Source organism: Balaenoptera borealis (assembly GCF_965194805.1).
Source record: "Balaenoptera borealis genome assembly, chromosome: 11".
Lineage (NCBI taxonomy): Eukaryota > Metazoa > Chordata > Mammalia > Artiodactyla > Balaenopteridae > Balaenoptera > Balaenoptera borealis.
This window is the reverse complement of record NC_138868.1, coordinates 14,011,022-14,031,572: the sequence shown is the minus strand read 5'-3', so window position 1 is coordinate 14,031,572 and position 20,551 is coordinate 14,011,022. Positions and strand designations below refer to the sequence as shown.

At 52.7% G+C, this 20,551-nt stretch overlaps 1 protein-coding gene across 5 annotated transcripts; it reads right to left on the bottom strand.

The window, feature by feature from the left end:
* Positions 1-420: 420 nt before the first annotated feature.
* Positions 421-8,413, bottom strand: PACSIN3 (protein kinase C and casein kinase substrate in neurons 3). Of its 5 annotated transcripts, XM_082340244.1 has the most exons (11): positions 6,242-6,259; positions 5,147-5,221; positions 4,810-4,898; positions 4,500-4,656; positions 3,507-3,742; positions 3,237-3,392; positions 2,483-2,658; positions 2,222-2,342; positions 1,912-2,048; positions 1,379-1,500; positions 421-982 (listed from the first exon to the last, which is right to left on the bottom strand). In XM_082340244.1, exons 3-11 carry the CDS (start codon positions 4,861-4,863, stop codon positions 867-869), a joined length of 1,275 nt encoding a protein of 424 aa, XP_082196370.1. In that variant the 5' UTR covers positions 4,864-4,898; positions 5,147-5,221; positions 6,242-6,259; the 3' UTR covers positions 421-866. The 5 variants fall into 5 exon arrangements, with proteins under 5 accessions (XP_082196370.1, XP_082196374.1, XP_082196371.1 ...); XM_082340248.1 differs by lacking the exons at positions 5,147-5,221; positions 6,242-6,259 and adding an exon at positions 8,171-8,385; XM_082340245.1 differs by lacking the exon at positions 5,147-5,221 and having other exon boundaries at positions 6,242-6,354.
* Between the last annotated feature and the right edge of the window lie 12,138 nt (positions 8,414-20,551).

The window sequence follows — 20,551 nt, the reverse complement described above, 5'->3', positions numbered from 1 at the left end:
CCCCAGAAGGTGGAGCCACCTCACAGAAGCGTGGGTTGCGAGGACCCGCACACGGCCCTAGCTCAAGCCAGTTCCCGAATGGTGAGTAATGATTAACAGTCCTACCAAGCAGTCGTAGTCCCGCCGGCCTGGACTGGAAGATAAACGGGCTGGGCTCCCGCCCGGCTCAGAACTCAGCCCCCAGTCTCCACCAAGCCTGGATGGCTCACACCAACTCTCATCTCGAGTCCCTTCCACCCCAGGTTACTTCGGTGGACTTCCACCCCGAAGTCCCAGAACAGGTACCAGGCTGGCAGACCTTCGCCCAACCCCCGCCCCCCCAATATAGTCCAGGCCCACGACCTCCCCTCAGTGCCTCTCTCCAGATGCCCTCGGCAGCCTGGCAAGGGTGGAATAGCGAAACAGATGCACACAAGCCTGTTTTGTTTTGGTTTTTCTGACAAGTTTAATACACACTAGAACAAGCCACAAAAGAGTGCTGCTAGCCCAGAACTACACTCACCCCAAGCCAACCCCAGGAACCCCAAAACACAGAGATCAGGAACTGCGTCCACAGCTCCTGGGGAGACTGGAGGACTCTTGGGGAGACTGGAGGACTCTTGGGGAGGCCCAGGCACCCCTGGGCCCTTCTGTCACCTCCTGACCTCCCCATCTTCCCCTCAACCTAGACTCAGTTGGCCCTTCCCTACCAGTCCCTTCTTAGACACAGGCCCCTCCCATTCCCTGGGTCCCAGGACTTCCTCCCTCCTCAAGGGACAGAGGGGCAGCAGGGGCAGGATGGTTCAGGGCCCTCAGGTCCGGCTGTCCAGACAAGCTGGCCTCTGACCCAGGGTGGAGAAACGTTGCAGAAGGGCTGCCAGGGCAGGTCAGGCCCCCACACACTCCACGTAGTTGGCAGGGTACAGGCCAATCCTGCCACTCTGCAGCTGGCCCTGACACCAGCCCTGCTCATCCTCCTCGCTCATCTTCAGCAGCTCCTCCCCTGCGAGAAGGGGAATTGGTCACTGGCAATTGTCCTGGCCCAGCCCCATTCCTGCAATTGGGTCAAGGACTGAGGGGGAGGGGGTAGTCGGAGAACCCAGCTAGAAGAGACCTGGCTCAGGCAGAGGGAGGTCAAAGTCAGCCACTCCACCCCCCACCCTGAGTGCAGCAGTCAGGCCCCAGCTGATGACTTTGAGAGGCAGATGAGGACTCCAAGCGGACACTCTGACTCCTGGGGGCTGGACCCAGAGCAGCCTTAAGAGTCAGAGAACTGGCCCTTGATAAGTGGATGTCTGGCTTCCCTTTTCCACAATCCTGCTCAGGCTAGTAAAGGGGCAGGGGAAAGGGGTGGAGGGGCTGAAGTCTGGAAAGGATCAAGAAAGGAGTTCCAGGGTACCTGCTCGGAAGCTCAGCTCATCAGCTTCCTGGCCCGCGTAGTCATAGAGTGCCCGCACCCGGACCCCAGTAGCAACCTTCCGGGGGTTCTCCTCATCTGACCACTCCTCATCCTGCCCGCTGCTAGAGAGGGAAGGACAAAGGGGCAGTCTCAGGGCACAAGGAACATGAGCAGAGAGCCTAGGACTCAGGGCCAAGGGCTCACCTCCTGGAGGAACCCAGGGAGAGGCAGGTGGGGAAAAGCTGCAAGATTCTAGCCTGACCTCGGCCATGAATGCCTGCAAGCTCAGGCACACTTCCTGCCGCACAGAGCTGACATGAGCAGTAGATGAGAGGGAATGCGGGAAACGCCAGGCAAATCTAAACCACCATAAAAACTGGCATCATTACAACTCATAAGCATGTCCTAAGGTACCTGGAACCGATTTTCAACCCACTTCAGGTGTGACGGGAATGAAGGGAAGGGACAGAGGAAGGAGGGCAGAGCAGGGGGCAGAGCTGCTTCCTTCCCACAGCCCGAATCCTGGCTCTCACCCTGGGGACCCCAGGGACTGGGGTGGGGATGCAGCGCCATCTCTTGTGGGTACGATGCTGGTCAGAGTAACCTCGTCAGGGCTCCGGCCACCCTTCTCCTTCCGGCTGATTGTCCTCTGTGTGTCCAAGGACCACTCCTGTGGGGACAGCGTTCAGGGTCAGGCGGGGCTGCAGGCTCTGGTGGCCGCCAGGACCACCCAGACCACCTTGACCTCCTTCATCCCAAGCCCCAGCCTCCCTCCTGAGGTCCAGGCTGAGCCCAGTGGGAGCCCACCCCACCTCCCAGCCCCAGCCTGCCTGGAACACGTACCTCAAACTGGGGCCAGTTCATGGCCATGCCCGGCCCGTGGGTGCTGCGCCACCACCGCAGATCCTCCCTGTCGCTGGCTGCCTCGATGCCCTGATGCAGGTCTCGGTGGAGTTCGTGGAACCTGTGCCCCAGGCACAACCCTCAGGCTGGGAAGCCCTGGGCCTCTGCACACCCCGATCTCATTCGGCCCAGCCAGAGCCCAGGGGAGATGGAGGAGACCCAGCATCACCCAGATCTCCATGCCCACCCTGCAGGCCGTACCTCTCACTGCTGGAGAGGTCAAGGTGCTGGTGTAAGGTGAGCAGCATATCCTTGAAGAAGAGAAGCCGCTGGCGCTCGGCAGCCTGGCAGGTCTCGAAGGCCTGCTCCATGTCCTCCATGTAGCGTGGGGTGTAACGATGCAGCTCCACCAGTGTCTGCTCGTACTGGGTTTTCATCTGGGTGGGAGAGGAGGGGGTCTGGTGAGGACAAGACCTTGTACTGCTAGTATTTACTGAGCACCTGCTGTGGGCTAGGCACCAGGGTCCCAAAACCTGGCTCCTGCCCTCGAGGAACCCCAGGAGCCTAACAAGGGGTGTGACATTCAGGCACGGCAGCTTTAAGAGTCTGGTGGAGAGTGAGATGAGGTCAACCTACGGGGAGCAGTGGGAGAAATCAGAAGAGGCTTCCCGGAAGAGGTGGAAACTGAGCCGCACCTCAGAGGACAGGGAGGATGTCGATGTGCAGAGCTGGAGGAAGGGCGCTCTGCAGGGTAGACAACGTGAGAACTTGTCCCAGGTGGGACACTGTGAAAGGAAAGGAGCTGGGAAGTTCTCCGCAACTGCGAAGATTATCCCAGTGCCCGAAACCACACCATTTCTCTCCTGAGTAAAGCATCATCTTTCTCAGGTTCCTCCCTTAACTGATAATCTGGAGAGAAGGTGGCAGGTGAGGATGAGAGCAATACAACTGCTGGGGACGGGAAAAGGCACTCAGGAAGCCCTGACCTGGGCCGGCCCAGTCCCTCAGCCAGTACCTTCTCGGACTCCTTGGAGCAGCGTTCCACCCGCTCCTGCAGCTTCCGCAGCTGCTCCTGGGAGACGGCGCTGTCTGCCTTCGCGTGGCTCTCCCGAGTCTGGGCTGTCTTCTCCTCCTTCCGGGCCGCGTGGTAGCTCTTCTTGGAAGCCTCGACCTGGCACACACACAGGGACCACTCTGGACTCTGCATGCCACGCTCTGGCCCCCTCTAGCCCCAGGCCGACCCAGGAAGGCGTGTGCCTCTGCTGCCCATCCCGCCCAGGCTCACCTCCTTCAGCCTCTTCAGCCAGGGCTTCTGGGCCTTGCGGAAGCCGTCCTCGGCAGCCCGGCTCTCGCGGAAGCCGCCCAGCACAGGCCGGTGGAAGGCCCCCCGCTGCCAGGCGCGCACCCGCTCGCTGTCCTGGCCCTGCAGCTTCTCCCGCACCTCCAGGTGCAGGGCGCTCAGCCGCTCGGCCGCAGTGAAGAAGGCATGCCAGGCCTTCTCCAGCGTGCCGTACTGAGGGCCTGCAGGGAGGGAAGGGGCTTGGGCTGGGCCAGGGATGCCCCTTGCAGTGAGCCCACCCCCTCTCGTCGGGTGCTGCTCTGGGTGCCAGACATGGAGCAGAAGTGCAAAGATGAACAACACATAATGTCAGCTGCTGCTCACTGAATACCTAATCTGTACCTGGACAGACGAGATCTCACCTGATCCTTGTCTCATCCACCATTGTGAAGACAGTGTCACAAACAACATGGAACAAGCAAAAAGGCAGCCCAGAGAAGTGAAATTAATTGCCCAAAGCATTACGGCTACAATTGGAGCTGAAATTCAAACCCAGGTCTGTGGTATAATCCACTATACTCTATTGCCTCAGAGGGAAGAACTAATGTCCGTCCCCAAGGAAGGCAGCTTGTTTGGATGGAAAGAGCTCAAGCTCCTGAGTCAGAAGGCCTGGGCTCAAGCTTTAGTTCTTCTTAGCTGTGTGACTTCAGGCAAGTCACTTAGCCTCTCTGAACTGCCACATTCTCCTCTGAAAAATGGGTAGAAGAAGACCATCTCCATTATAGGGTTGTTAGAAATATCAAAATGACTCATGACGGTACTTTGGGAACTCTAACAGCACAGCTGTAAGAATAACCAGGAGGATCGTCTCGCTTTAAAGGGAAGGCAGACGTGGAGGCCTCGAACTTTTCCACGAGAGGTGCAAAAAGAAGCTGCCTTGCCTGGTCACCCCACCCTCGGCAGCCCTCTTCTCGCAGTGAGGCCCAAGCACAGGCTCACCCTTCTCCACGGAGCCCCTCCACTTGCGGGCCCATTCGGCCAGCTGCTGGGCATAGGCCTTCTCGATGCGGGCGCGCTCCTGGAAGCAGCTGACCAGGTCCCCACACAGCCGATGCCCATCCTCCACCCGCTGCACCGTCCGCCTGTAGTTGCCGGCCTGGGGAGGATACGAGAAGGATGGTGTCACCAGGGAGAAGCCCCCGTCAAGGGCCGGGGCTGACAGCTAGGCTCCTCCCTTGGACAGATGACTGGGCCCAGAGAGGGGTGAGCATTTCCGTGCCACCCCCAAACCTGGGACCCAGCTGCTCACCTCCCAGAAACTGCCCTCTAGGGCCTCCCCTCCAGCATCTTCCTCTGGAGCCATGGTGTCCCCGCAGCACGGAATGGTGGCGGTTAGAGCTGTAGAGGGCAGAGGGGTAAGCAGGGAAGCCAGACACACACTTTTGGGGATAGGAAAAGACCCTCTCCTATCCCTGGCTTTTGCCCCCCACTGCCATCCCCACTACCCAAGGAACTGTTAAAAGCCAGGACTTAGCAGGCAGGGGTCTGGAAGTCCCCAGGAGGGCCCAGGGTGGGGGCAAAGATGGAAGTTTCAAAGCTTCTCCTCTCACCCTGGTCTGCCCTCCCCACCACCTCACTCCATGTACCTGGGGCCTAGAGCTCACTTCAGGGACCTGGGTGTATCCAACTCTCAAAGCTGCCACTGTGATTCTGCCTTGGAGCTAACAAGAGCAAAGCAGGGGGTGAGGGTGGAGCTGACAGTGTCCAGGGCGGTGCCCAGCTCCCCCGATATAGCAACTGCTGTCAGAAGCGCCAGATTCCAACCAGGAGAATGCTAGTCGGGTCACATGGTCCAGCTGGGGATTACATGGCCGGCGGGGGTGGGTAGTGGGCAGAGAGCCTCTCACTGCCCCAACCGCAGATGAGACAAGAGGACGCCTGCCCAAGCCAGGGCTCTGTGGCCTCTCCTTGAACAAGGCGACCCTTTACCAGACCAGGCCAGGTCAGAGGGTGCCCAGCCACACTGCGGTAGCTCCCCGTGCTGGGAAGAGCAGACTGGGAGCCAAGAGGCCTGAGTCTTATCTTGGCCATGAAGCTTGAGCAAGTGCATTATACTGTCCTCTCTTAAGGGGCTTCAGCTCCCTCCTAAGATGGAAATTCCGCCTCCTGGTCTGCTTCTGTGCCAGGGCTGGTACAAGACTCAAACCAGGCAATGAACAAGAAATGTGAGGGGCCCGGCAGTCACAAGGGACACTCATCCTGCTCCACAGCACCCACTATGAGGTCCCAAAGGGCTCCGTGGATAATGAGTAACTCAGCCCCACCCTCAAAAAGCCCAGAGTATGGGGCAGCACGGGGTGTCAGACAGGTGATCAGCCACTTATGACAGTGTGCTCCAGAACTGCGGAGGAGGACAAGGCAGATTCCAACCCCAGAGCCACCACCCCCAGGGGCTAGAGGACACAGTGGCATGCAGCCACTCCCCTCCTGTCTCTGGGCAGGGTCTCAGCTGTCCCCAGCATCAATTCAAACCCCTAGAAGGAAATCACTTCCTCTTCTGAGCAAGCCCAAGGGACACCGCCAGACCCAGGAGGATGGTGTGCTTGTTGCTCCCAAAGCAGGGCTCTATCACAGCACCCCCCAAACTGATAAATCCCTCCCCTTCCTTCAAAACTCAGAGTGAGGCGCCTTCTCCAGCCCCCTGCCCATTCCTCCATCCCCAGCTCCCACTCCTCTCTCACCCCTTTATATCCCACTGGGTCGTGACTACAGGACAGGATCTGTCCCCAGTCACTGGCAGAGACTTCCTGAGGGTCCAGTTTGTGTTTCTGCAGGCACTGGAGTTAGTTAGTAGCTGAATGAAAAAACAAATGACATCCACCTGAAGACCAGGAAACCCACTGGCTAGAGCAGCTTTGAGAAAGCATGGGCTTCCACCACTCAGCTAACAGGAGGGAGAGCTCAGGCCTACAGTGGAGGTGCCTGGGCCCGGAGCAGGAGAGGAGCAGGGCAGCTGGCCCCACCAGGGTCCTCAGCACTTCCCCTTGCTTCCTCTTGAGGCTGTCCCACTTACCCAGAAAGGACTTGCCAACCAGATGGACAGAAACCGAGCTGCAGCTGTAAATCCCAGGGCCTCAGAGCTGTGTCAGTCAGGCATCCAGGGGCCTGGGCCCCCTGCCTGCTCCAGCCTCTGTGCTCCTGGCTCCCGGGAGAGCTGCCCCCCACCCGTTCCCTCTCTCTGGCCCCAGAACAGAGCAAGCTGTGTGTGCAGGGCTGGCACTGCTCCCTTCGGCCTCCCAGAGCAAACACAAGCCCAAGCCCCAGGCACAGCCAGGCCCCACTGCCCCACGGGACCTAGCAGCAGGGGTGGGCCTTGTGCCTTGGCCCCTGCGGAGAAGGGCCAGCACCCTGTGCCTCCTGACCCCAGCAGAGACCCAGATTGGTCTCCAGAACACGTTCCGCCACAGGCAAGCGCTCAGAAAGCAGATAATGAACCTTCCCAGCTCAGGGAGCCAGCACCTACTGGGCTGGGGCAAGTCCTCTGGGGCTTGGCAGGGTCTTCTCACAGCTTGCTAAGCCAAGGTAGGGAGTCTTGGAGTTCAGGGAAGAACCCACTCCCTTACCTGAGGCTGGTATGTACCCCCAACCAGACCAGCCCCCACCCTTTCCAGGAGCCGGGGACATGCCCCTGGGAGGGAGCATTGCTGCCCTGCCCTGCCCATCCTCTGTCCTGAGGCACAGGCTTGGCCTCAGGACCTCTTCTCCCAGCTGCCCCTCCCGATCCGTCCGCAGCCCGAGGATTTGAAGGCACAGAAGGGGCCGGTCGACTGGTCCAGAGAGGGGTACTTGGGCAAGAGCGACTGGAACCAGCAGCCAGAGAGGCCCGGGAGGCTGGGGGAGGAGGTGGCGCGGGGAAAGAAGAGGAGGCAGGGCCAGGGAGGGGCATAACAAAGGGGCGCTTTTGGAAACCCGACCTGCCGCCTGAGGTGCCTGCTCCCTGATGACGCGCTCCAAAGCCGGAGCGCTCACACCAAACCTCGGAGGCCAGGGTCTGCCGTCTCTAACCTCAACCCTTAAGGACGGCTCCCTTCGACCTGGCCCTCTTGCGGGCCCGGCGCTGCACGACCCGGAGCCCATGGAGCCCACGTGGAGCGGCCGGGCCAGGCCTAGCCATGGAGGCTCTAGCTAGGACTTCTTGGGCAAACTTGTTGAACTTGGTCTCGGCGGGGGTGGGGCCAGCCGGTCATCGCTGAGGGGAGGGGGCGCACCCAGCCTTGGCCGGTGCGGCCTTGAATTACGGATAGTTGCCCGGGGTTGCGGCCCCAGGAATTGGGGCCCTTTGCTAAGGGCGAGGGGTCGCTGGGGAGTAAGGCCCCTACTGGGGTCCCAGGGCGGATTGGGGCCTTTTAGAGGCCCCAGGAGATGGTGTGGCCCGCCAGCCCCGACGCCTCCCTCTCCCCGTCAGGTCCCCGCCCGGTGCGCGGCGCCGCAGATAATACACCCCTTCGGCTCGGCGGCAGCTCTTGCTGTCCTCCCGCAGAGCGCGGTGGCCGGGGGCTCCCGGGGAGGGAGTCACTGCCATTGCAAACTTCAGGAGCGGGAGGAGGAGAGGGCGTACTCGAGCCGCGGCTCCCGCCGCCGCCTCCCCGCCCCGCCCGGGCAGCACTCACCTCGTCCTCCCTGGGCGCCTCGGCGGGTGGGGGTCCGGCCACGCTCCGGCCCAAGTCCTGCCGCTCCCGGGCCGGGTCCGCCGCCTCCCGGTGCGCGACGGGCCCTCCCCCGGGAAGCCCAGCCCCCGGCCCCGCCCTCTCCTCGCTGCTGCGGCCGCAACCCCACCGGCCAGCGGCCGGGGCAGGGGCTGCCGGCATAGCAGCGACCGGCGCTTCCCTGGGCGCGGGTCGTGGGGTCTCGGCTCCCGCCTGAGAAGCGCCAGGGCCGACTCCCCAGGGTGGCACCGCGTGGCTATAGGGAGTCAGATTTCGGCTTTGCCCCTCCCCGGCCTCCGCAGAGCCTGGGAGACCGGTGGAAACGCGAAGGGATCGGGCCTGCACTGGCTCCCTTTGGAGGGAGGCCTGGGGGCTACCCTGCCTTACTCTTTTTGCTAAGCACACCTTTCTTAACTCCCACGAGGCTCACAACCATCCCCTTGTAAGCATTAGGAGTCCCATTGTATAGATGCAAAAACTGAGGCTCAGTGACCTTTAGTAGCTTGCACAGTATCTGTAGTCGGGCAGGGTCGGGACTCTAAAGCCGTGCCCTTTCCTTGCACAGCCCTCCTTTCCAATCCAAGGGCCCATTCTGAGGACTGGGCAGACAAGTAGTGGAGGTGGGGCAGAACGGCACGAGCTCCTCCCCCTCCGTGTTCTTATTCCCAGATTTTGTACCACGATTCATTCTTAAATCCCTTCGCCCCTCCACCCCCTTTGTTAGTAGATCTTTGCAGATCGCCACGATGCCACTCCCCTGCCCCTTAATAAATCCCTCTTCCTCACCCCCTTGCCCCCCACCCCGGGATTTTTCGGAGCCTGTCCATCGGTTATTTATATCCACTGGAGCGGTCCAAGAATGTTCTGAGGCTGAGCTAATCGCCACCTGCTCGGTCTCCCCGCCCCTCCCTCTCCCTCCTGGGCCCGGTGACCAGGCGGTCTTGCCCTCCGCCTGGCAGGCGGGAGGGAGCGCAGGTCTGCGCGGTCCGACGCCGGGGGCACTCAGAGGGTCTAGACCGCGCACATAGCTGGCGGTTGCGAACCCCGCCGCGCGCTCCGAGGAGTGCGCCCCCAGGGGACCGCGCGGCGCTCTGGGAAGCCAAGAGCCACGCTGTTCTCTTTCCAGCACGTACTCTTCGTCCTCACTCCCCGCAAGCCCATCCCACCCCCACTCCCCGAGGAGTGCGAGTACGTGTGCACGGATTTGTAAACGGCGGCTTTAAAAATAGCAAAACTATGTAGTTTCTAAATCCGGGAGTAATCACGGACGCGTTCTTTGTGCAGATAAATCCGCTCGTAAGATGGAAAGGGGCCCTGAAGAGAATGGCGGGTAATTTCAGGTGGTAATTTTAGCCGCTGAGGGCTGACTCGCTCCGCAGTCCTTGTGGGAGGGTGAAACCGCCTGTGGGGCACCCGAGACAAGCCGCGTTTGGCCAATCGTAACAGAGTAGTGGATCCTGGCCTTGGCGCTCTCAGGGTGCAGCTTCTGAAACAAGTTTCAACACCCACTCTCTGTTGGGGCTTGGACAAGTCCCTTTTCTCCATATCTCTGTTTCTACCTCTATGAAACATGACAGGTGACTGGGCTGACCTCCCAAACGGGCATGTGCCCCAGCCAATTAATGATTATAAAACGACTGCAAATGAGAGGAGCTGAGGTAATATCTAATGACAGCCATACTGTTTTGTATTATTCAAAATCAGTTAACATCCCACCAAGTGCCTGGGGGCTTTAGGCACCTGGTGAGAAAGTGTGAAAACACAAGAATGAAATTAATTACAGGAGCCACCTATTAAAACCCTATTAAAAATAAAGACTGCAAGCCAGGCTCTGGGATCTAGGGAAGCCAGGCCACAGAGAGACTCAAAACACAGGGCTATTCATCAGACCACAAGGAGAAGGGAATGCGGAGTGGAAAACATCTGGCTTCCCTTGGGTTCAGATCTGGAGGCAGAGAGCACAAATGTTGCCGCTGATCTTAATTTAATTGCCCCTAAGGTACTGTAGGGAGAGAGGAAAAAAAAACAAACCCGAGCATACTGAGCTGTTTCAAGGGTGAAAGGAGACAGAGCTGACCTTGGAAAGCCAACCCCATGCTAGTGCTGCCCCGGTGCTCAGATTTCTGTGCTCTGCGGCCAGAGCCCCTACACACTCACACGGCTCCATCAGTGAGGTACCCAACTTGAACAGAGTTCAAGATGAGATGCCCAAGGTCAGAGAACTGGATAGACAGAAACCCAGAAGTAGCTTGGCCCGGGGCACCAGGTGGCAGGTTGGTCCAAAGCCCAAGTTCACAACATTCACAGACTCACTCACCTTGAGTTTCTGGAATGTCCTAACCACTGTACCTTCATGTGTTTATTTATTCATTCATTCATCCAGTTAAGAAAACATTTAAATTTTTGCTTTATGCTAAGCCCTATGCTGGATGTTGAATACAAAGATAAATAAGGCAGAGTCCTAAGGGTATGACAATGATACAATATGGACAGGAAGTACTCTGGGAAAACAGAAGCAGAAGAGACCACTCTTCACCAGGTGATGACACTTGACTGGTCTTGATAAGCAGGAGTTAGTCATGTGGAGAGGCATTCTAGGCGGGAGCACCTGGGTGTGCCAAGCCCCAGAGGTGTTCGCATATGACTTGGTGACCCAGCAATTCCACTTTTCGGTATCTACCGTAGACAAACATGTACAAGTCCAGAAAAGGGTACAAGGATGTTTGCATATAGTATTGTTTGCAATAAGGGAAAAACTGGAAACAAATGTCCATCAAGAGGGCAATGGTTGAGGGACTTCCTGGGTAGCACAGTGGTTAAGAATCCGCCTGCCAGTGCAGGGGACACAGGTTCAATCCCTGGTCCGGGAAGATCCCACATGCCTTGGAGCAACTTAAGCCCGTGCACCACAACTACTGAGCCTGCGCTCTAGAGCCCACGAGCCGCAACTACTGAAGCCTGTGCACCTAGAGCCCGTGCTCCACAGCAAGAGAAGCCACTGCAATGAGAAGCCCACGCACCCCAACGAAGAGTAGCCCCCGCTCGCGGCAACTAGAGAAAGCCCGAGTGAAACAACGAAGACCCAACACAGCCAAAAGTAAATGAATAAAATTAAATTAATTAATTAATTTTTTTAAAAAAGAAGGCAATGGTTGAATAACCTAAAGTCCATTCATGCTCTTGGATATAACTAAAGCACAGGGGAGGTAGAGATGTGCTCTTATATGAAAACCTCTGAGACACTGTTGAAGAAAAAGCAGAACACTCAAAATATCCAGAGACTATACACCAAACTGATTTTGGTGATTCTCTCTAGAGAGAATTGGTGAGGGAGAGTTTTGTAATGTTTGAAAATTAACAATGAGAATGTACTTTTGTGTAAAATATATCATTAAAATAAAGAGTTTTGTTTTAGGAGATAGTGATGGGTCTTATTGTCTGAAACGGTGCTGTCCAAATAGAATTTTCTGCATTAATGAAAACATTCTATAGCTGTGCTATCCAATATGGTAGCCACTAGCCACGTGTGGCTATTGAGCACTTGAAATGTGGCTAGTGTGACTGAGGAACTGAATTTTATTAATTTATTTTTATTTATTTTATTTATTTATTTTGGCTGCACCAGGTCTTACTTCCGGCACGCAGAACCTTCGTTGTGGCATACGTGATCTTTAGTTGTAGCATGCGGACTTCTTAGTTGCGGCACGCGGACTCTTAGCTGCGGCATGCATGTGGGATCTAGTTCCCCGACCAGGGATCGAACCCGGGCCCCCTGCATTGAGAGCATGGAGTCTTACCCACTGGACCACCAGGGAAGTCCCTGAATTTTAAATTAAATTAAATTTTAATTAATTAAAAATGTATCCGCTACGTGTGGCCAGTGGCAACTGTATTGGACAGTTCCCGGCTAGAATATCTAGAACATTGAGTTCAGGATGGGGTAGAGGCAGATGGAAGATGTGGCTGGAAAGATGGGTTGGGATTGAACGGTGATTTGCAAGATGGGCTAAGGAGTTTGGGTTTTATCCTATAGACAGTGAGGAGTATGAATGGAAGTGACTAGATCAGATTTATCCTTTTAAAAGATAACTCTGGCAGCCCTTCAGAGTGTAGATTAGAGCAGGCAGAGGGCTGCAGGCAAGGTTTATCTCCTCCGAAGGCTGCTGTTTGTCTCTGTGGCCTCTGGACATTGCCCCAGCATTCCAGATGGGCAGCTGAGTAAAGTACTCTGATTCCACAGCTATATTTTTCAGATCTCAGGCAACCCCAGGTGGGAAAACTTGTCTGAGTTATTGAGAAGGGTTAACCTCAATGGGGGAGGCTGTCTCTGGGTTGGAACACAGGAAGAACAGCAGACAGATGGCATTAGAGTGAAAATGTGTAGCAGGTTTCAGAGCCGGGACGTAGAGAAAGTTTCTCCAGGGTCAGGAATTTGCCCGGGGCAGATTCTTTGGAAGGTACGGTTGCATAGTCCATGTTTCAGCTCCACAGGCAAGGGTTCTGCTCAGGAGGCCTGCCCTGGTTCATTGGGGCCCTTCCCTGAAGTCCACTGGGGACCTCCTTTTTGGTGAAAGAGGAGTTCTAGTGGGGGATCCATTAATTTAGCTGACTTTCAGGGAACACCCACTATGCAAGACACGATGCTGGGTGCTTGGTCCAGTGCAAACAAAGCAGACATGGTCCCTGACTCCATGGGGTTTCCCACTAAAGTCAAAGGCCTGAGTACATAATTACAAATTGTGATATGTGTTTTAAAGTGTAATAAAAAAGATAAGTGCTATGAGAGAATAATAACAAGGGGAACATAATTTCAATTGGCAGAGGGTCAGAGAAGATCTCTCTCAGGAAGTTTAAGCTTCTCTACCCCGTAAGGGCCCAAAAGTCCCAAAAGACAAATGGAAGTTAGCTAAGTAAAGAGGGAACCTAGAAAGCAGGATTCCAGGCAGTAGGACTGATGTGTGCAAAGTCTCTGAAATGGGAACTTGACCTGGGAAAGAAGGGTAGAGTGGATAGGGCGTGGTGAGTGAGAGGGTGAGAGGGCCAGGGTGAGGTAAAGAGGGGCAGGCAGCACCCAGACACTGCAGGCTTTGTTTTATTCTCAGTGCAGAATTTGAGCAGAAGAGAGACCTGAATGTCTTTCTGGATGTTGTATGAGGAATGGATTAGAGCAGGGGATCAGCAAACTGTAGCCTGGATGACCCACAGGCTAAGAATGGTTTTTATTTATTTATTTTTTTTTAAAGAAGGATACAAGTCATCCTTTTTTTTTTTAAATTTATTTACTTTATTTATTTATTTTTGGCCACATTGGGTCTTCGTTGCTACGTGCGGGATTTCTCTAGTTGCGGTGAGCGGGGGTTACTCTTTGTTGCGGTGCACGGGCTTCTCATTGCTGTGTCTTCTCTTGCTGTAGAGCATGGGATCTAGATGTGCGGGCTTCAGTAGTTGTGGTTCGCAGGCTCAGCAGTTGTGGCGCACGGGCTTAGTTGCTCCACAGCATGTGGGATCTTCCCAGACCAGTGCTCGAACCCGTGTCCCCTGCATTGGCAGGCGGATTCTTAACCACTGTGCCACCAGGGAAGCCCTAAGAATGGTTTTTACATCATTAAATGGTTGAAAAGAATCAAAGGAAGAAGAATACTCTACGTGTTATGTGAAGGTTTTAAGGAATTCAAATTTCAGTGTCAATAATTTCAATTATTTATTGAAATTAAAATTTTCAATAAAGTTTTATTAGCACACAGCCACGCTCACTTGCTTACAAATTGTCTACGGCTGCTTTGGCACTGCAGTGGCAGAGCTGAGTAGTTGCAATGGTGATTGCATGCCTGCAAAGCCTAAAATATCTACTATCAAGCCCTTTACACAAAAACTATGCCGACTCCTGGATTAGAGGAAGACCAATTAGGAGATTGCTGTAGTCATCAGGTGCAAGATGATAGGGACCTGTTCTAGGTGGTAGCCGTGGAGGTGCTCAGTGCATGGACTGAAGTATCCGGGGGAGAGAATCGGTACAATTTATTCAAGTGTGGATGGTAGTGGGGAGAGACATTTCAAAATGACACCCTCTAGGGACTTCCCTGGTTGTCCAGTGGATAAGACTCCAAGCTCCCAATGCCGGGGGCCGGGGTTTGATCCCTGGTCGGGGAACTAGATCCCACATGCATGCCGCAACTAAGAAGCCTGCATGCCACAACTAAAAGATCCCGCATGCCGCAACTAAAGATCCTGTGTGCCGTGACAAAGATCCCGTGTGCCGCCACTAAGACCTGGTGCAGCCTAAATAAATAAATAGATAAATAAAATAAATATTAAAAAAAAAGACTCCCTCCCATGAGTTTGGAGGACTCAGAGTAGGACATTAGTGGGGCACTTGACAAAATTTGAATAAAGTTTGTTCTTTAGGTAATAGTGTCATTCCTGTTCATTTCCTCACCTTGATCATTGTACTGTGATTCTGTATGATGTAACATTTGGGGAATTAGGGAAGAGTATGTTTAAATTCTTTGTTCGGACTTCCCTGGTGGTCCAGTGGGTAAGACTCCGCGTTCCCAATGCAGGGGGCTCAGGGTTCAATCCCTGGTCGGGGAACTAGATCCTGCATGCATGCCACAGCTAAGAAGTCCACATATTGCCACTAAAGATCCTGCGTGCCGCCACTAAGACCCAGCGCAGCCAAAATAAATAAACATTAAAACAAAAATTCTTTGTAACCTTTTTGCAACTCTTTGTAAGTCTGAAACTATTTCAAAATGAGAAGTTGAAAAATAAAAATAGATTAAAACAAAGTAAAAATGACTCCCTGGTTTTCAGCTTGAGTACCTACATAGACAGGTCATTTACCGGGATGGGGGAAATGGGAAAGAGGCAGGAGAAGAGGGGAAGATCAGACTTCACTTTGTCTTTTTTTTTTTTTTTTTTTTTTTTGCCGTACCACAGGGCTTGTGGGATCTTAGTTCCCCGACCAGGGATTGAACCTGGGCCCTCAGCAGTGAAAGGACAGAGTCCTAACCACTGGACCGACAGGGAAGTCCCCAGACTTCACTTTGGACAGTTTAGGTTTGAGATGTTGATCTGAGAATGTGTCAAGAAGGCAGGGCCAGGCACTATCCTGAATCTCACTGATGAGTCTGAGACCTGGGAGAAGGTATAGAAACTGTGCAGCTCAACCTCAGAATGGGAGCTCTGTGCCTGAGGTGAGGCTGGACAAAGGGGGTCGGGGGAAGTTTGTGGAGTATCTGTGGAATTGCAGTCATGCTGCTCAGCATTTGGTCACCTCAGCCTCATAACAACCCTGTCCAGTTGGACTTATCCTTCCCAGTTTACAAACGAGGAAAGAGACTTAGAGAGGTGCAGATCTGCTTTAGGACACAGCTAGGAAGTGGGAATGTGAGGGCTTGCCAACGATTTTTCCCTCTTGGTGATACTGAGCACCCATGGCAGAGACTGAGTGTGTTAGCATCCTAGAGCTGCCATAACAAATACAGCAAACTGGTGACTTAAAACAGCAGAAATTTCTTCTCTTACGGTTCTGGAGGTCAAAGATCCAAAACCAAAGTGTTGGTAGGGCCACACTCCCTCCCGAGGCTCTGGGGGAGAATCTTTCCTTGCCCTTCTGCTGACTGCTGTTGGCTGCTGGCAATCTGGTAGCTTCTTTGGCATCCCTTGGTTGACAGCCATATTACTCCAGTCTCTGCCTCTTTCTTCACATCATCTTCTCTGTGTGTCTGTCTCTGTGTCTTACTTACCTCCCTCTGCCTCACTCTTCTAAGGACACTTGCCCCCGGATTTACGGTCTAATTGGATAATCCAAGATGATCTCCTTATTTTAAAATCCTTAACTACATCTGCAAAGACTGTTTTTCTAAATAAGGTATCATTCACAGGTTCTGGAGATTAGGATATGGATATATCTTTTCAGGGGCTATCATTCAACCCACCACAAGAGGCTAGAGGAGGCCACAGCTGCTGGCCTTGGAAATCTAGTAAAATGCTTCTTGAGCTTAAAAAACAGGCTGCCTTTCAGAGTCTTTCTTCATCCGGTTTCACAAATGTGCCTCTTTGTGGAATGGATCAGCGTCCTAAATGCTGCCAACACAAATGTGGCTTGCTCTTCCCGACTGCCTGTAATTATGACAAAATGCTCAGACTCTGGGGCCTTTAGACACAGGGATATTTGAGCACAAAGGGGAATTGCAGTAAACGCGCCGGCAATGATGCCCACTCAGAGTGTGGAGTGTTGGGGAGACTGCATGTGAATCTGTACCAAGAAACACCCCCTTCCCGAGGCTATCGGCTTCACCTATAAGAACCACAGCTACCTGGGCGGCTCACCACCTTCCTCCACAAGGAGAATGTTAGCCGAGCTTCCTTGGGCGAGCTTCTTGTCACATGCTGCTGAAGTTACAATGACCTAATAACAGGACATTGGCTCCTAGGGACAGGAGCCAAAGCAGGGCAGTGGAGAGGGGAGTGGGAAGAGCGGAATGTAAAGTGATGTAAATGTAGTTCTCCCGGTCCCACCAGCCTGTGACTCATCTGCTCATAGAGAACTGGCTTGGCCGTACCACAGAGAGAATCATTTTTATTTCTGCCACTTGGGATTTTTACAGTCCTTGGGACCTTTGGCATGAAAAGAGTGAGTAGAAGGCATTGCCAGAACTCAAACCCCTGGTTTCTGATTCTCTGGTCCCCACTCTTTCCATGATGGCTTAGTGACTGGTGAGAACTCTTTGAGAACAGCTTCTTCACCACCTTTATCAAACCTTATCAGTAAATAACATGCTGCCAGGAGATTATATAACAACTTCTATTTGTAGAACACTTTACAGTTTGCAAAGCACTTTCGTATATTATTTCAGCACTCTGGCAACTGCCCTGCAACTCTGGCTTCCTAGAGAAGTTTCCTGGCATCTTGCACCAGTGGTATTTCATGACAGGATATTGATTTAGTGTGTGGATGGTGCCTCATCCCACACAGCAGAGACAGAAGGTGGGGTTTTGGGGTATTTACACAGCTGTTTGACACTTCCAAAGCTACCCAAAATTATATTTTTGAAAACTGATGCTGTTCCCAGAGGGTGGGAAGCACGCTTTCATTTCGCTTTATTACAAATCTATTCATATTGGGGCGGTTAAATATGTATTGGAGATGCCAAGCAACAAGGACTCTGGATGCTGTATTCAGTCTGTTTCCAATCCTTTAGGAGGAATTTAAACTTCAGTTCCCTGCAAATGCTGCAGAATCCTTGAGGCTGTCATTTGCAAACCACTTCATGCAGTAACTGTGTGTGGGAAGCCTGCACACACCATCCGTGTGGATTATGGATGGTTTTGCAGACTCAGCGGAGTGTTTGGATCCATTGACAGCTTGATCAGAATCAGAGTCATGTATCAGCCTGCAACAGGAAAATAATTCCTACTAGATGGAAACTTCCCACAGGGAGGCCAGAGTTGAAAGCAGTCACTGGTTTCTGCTGCTTTAACAGCAAGTCACAGGACCACAGATTTTAAAACTGGAAAGGATCTGAGAGACCACATCTTCCCTCCCCTTTATTTTATGATGAGGAAACTAAGGCATAGAGAAGTGAAATGATGACTCCAAGATCACATACACAGTCTAAGTACAATGCTCTTTCCACCGTGCCATAGTATTTGTTCCAGAAAACACCTAAGCCACATATTGTTTTGCAGATCAAAGAAACTGGCATTATTTAGGGTCATGCTCATGGTCTGCCCAGCTTCCAGTGCAAACACGAGACCTTGATTTGTTATCACCAGCAGCTTTTGAATGAATTGCCTTGTGATGCCTTATGTCAAAAGTAGTGTCACAGTTAGAACCAAAACATCTATAAACGTGGTTTCATGGCACAGCCTCTCCGTGGCATGAGACCAGAGCAATACTGCACCATTCACCTCATTATCAGATTAGCTGTGTCAAAAAAAATGTATTAAGTACTTTTATCCACCCTGCACCCGACGGTTCATCAGATGGGAATGGATGACGTCAAGTCCCTCAGCAGCTGCTTTGCAGTGAAACAGCAAAACTCAGGGTAAGAATGGCCCAGCACACAACCTGAGGCAAAGCGCTTTACTCGTATGTGCAAGGCAGGTTTTCACTGCTCACAAGTGGTTTGTTTTTTTTTAATCCACCATGGAAGACTCCACAATCCTAAAAAGAGATTGTGGGAAAGTCTGGCATTAAGCAGGACATTTCCTTTGCTCATGAACGGCTATAACCCTCCTGCCTTTCCATTTTCTACTCCTTTTGCCTGGAATGTTCTTCCACTCTCCCCTCCCTCAGTCTTCTCTCAAGATTCAGCTTAAGTGTCACCTTCTCTGGGAACATTTCCTTGACTGTTGTTTTTTTTTTTTTTAATTTTTTGGCTGCACCCGTATGGCATGTGGAATCTTAGTTCCCCAACCAGGGATCGAACCCGCGTCCCCTACATTGGGAGTGAGGAGTCTTAACCACTGGACTGCCAGGGAAGTCCCAACACTGCCCCTTCTTTACCCCACTCCAAGCTGAGTTCAAAGTGTCCTCTTTTCTGTACCGCCCCCCACCCCACATGAATCCAATGCTTCCTCTCTCACCCAGCTTGTCACACAATACTGTAGCTATAGGTTTACTTGTCTGTTAAAAGGCACACTCCATGGGGGAAAAGAACATTTTTCATATCAGCATTCTTTTTTTTTTTAATTTTATTGAAGTATAGTTGATTTACAATGTTGTGTTAATTTCTACTGTACAGCAAAGTCAGCATTCTTTTTGACTGGAATAATGCCAGGAACAGTGTAGGTTTTTGATAAATGTCAGTAGAATGAATTCTTCTGCTTGCCATTCAACCTCCCCCTTTATCTGTCCTCTCTTATTTTGCCCAAATCCTTAATGTGGTCAATTTTCTCCTCTTCAAGCTGTCTCCTATCCTACTTATAAATGCCCCCAAGCCAAATACTATCAGGGACACTCCCGTAGTTGAACTCTGGGTCTATTGCTCATTGCAACAGAGGATGCATACCATGGAGAAGGGTGGGACATCTCTGGAAGAAGATATTAGAAAGAAATAGAAGGGAATTCCCTGGCAGTCCAGTGGTTGGGACTCCGTGGTCTCACTGCCAGGGGCCCGAATTCCCTGGTCGGGGAACTAGGATCCCACATGCTGTGCGTTGCAGCCAGAAAAACAAAACAAAACAACCCAAAAAACAAAATAGGATTGGCTTGTGTTGGATGGTTTGGATAACGGATCAGAGAAGTGGGGCTTTGCTCTGTATTGGAGGCTGTCAGGAAACAGGGGTGATTCTATGATTGGGTATCAATAAGAATGAAGCAAAGCTAAAGCTGTGATTAACAAAGAATCTGCAGGCATTCATATTAGCCAAAATAACAGGGGAATGTTTGGCCATTTCTGTGGTTTGGACAATGTTCATACTTTTGCCTGTGTTCAGACATCAGCGATTATGTTTTTGTGTTGACCTATCATGGTCACAGAATGGCCTTGTCTGTGCTGATGTTTTGCAAAATTATTTCTACACAACACTAAGGTCTAGCTAATAATAGCAGGCCAGCACCCAGATGCCAGGAGCTGCTTTTCTCTTTCTCATAACCCCCACCCATTCCTAACTTTCATCAATCTGTTTCTCCTCTTAGGATGCTATTCTCCGTCCCCCAGCAAACTCCACAAAACCCCATCTTCCCCATGAGGCTTTCCTAAATACTACTTTCTCCATTAGATTATCTTTTCTGAATGCATCTAAAAGTCTTGGTTGGCATACCACAATTTAGTACTCAACTGTGTTCTATCTTGAATTGTTTGACTTGTTTCACATGTATTTTTTTAAATAAATTTATTTGTTTTTATTTTTGGCTGTGTTGGGTCGTCCTTGCTGTGCGTGGGCTTTCTCTAGTTGCGGTGAGCGGGGGCTACTCTTTGTTGCAGTCCGCGGGTTTCTCATTGCAGTGGCTTCTCTTGTTGTGGAGCACAGGCTGTAGGTGCACGGGCTTCAGTAGCTGTGGCACGTGGGCTCAGTAGTTGTGGCTAACGGGCTCCTGAGCACAGGCTCAGTAGTTGTGGCGCACAGGCTTAGTTGCTGCATGGCATGTGGGATCCTCCCGGGCCAGGGCTCGAACCCGTGTCCTTTGCATTGGCAGTCAGATTCTTAACCACTGCACCACCAGGGAAGCCCTCACATGTATTTTTCTTCTTAGTAGATTGTAAACCTCATCTAGGGGCAGGGCCGTTTCTCATACTTCAGGATCCCCCAGAAATGAGCGCCTGCTGAGGTGAAACGAATGGCTGGTCTGAGTAAGGGGGAGGGGGCAGCTTGCTTCTGTATCACAGCTCTGAA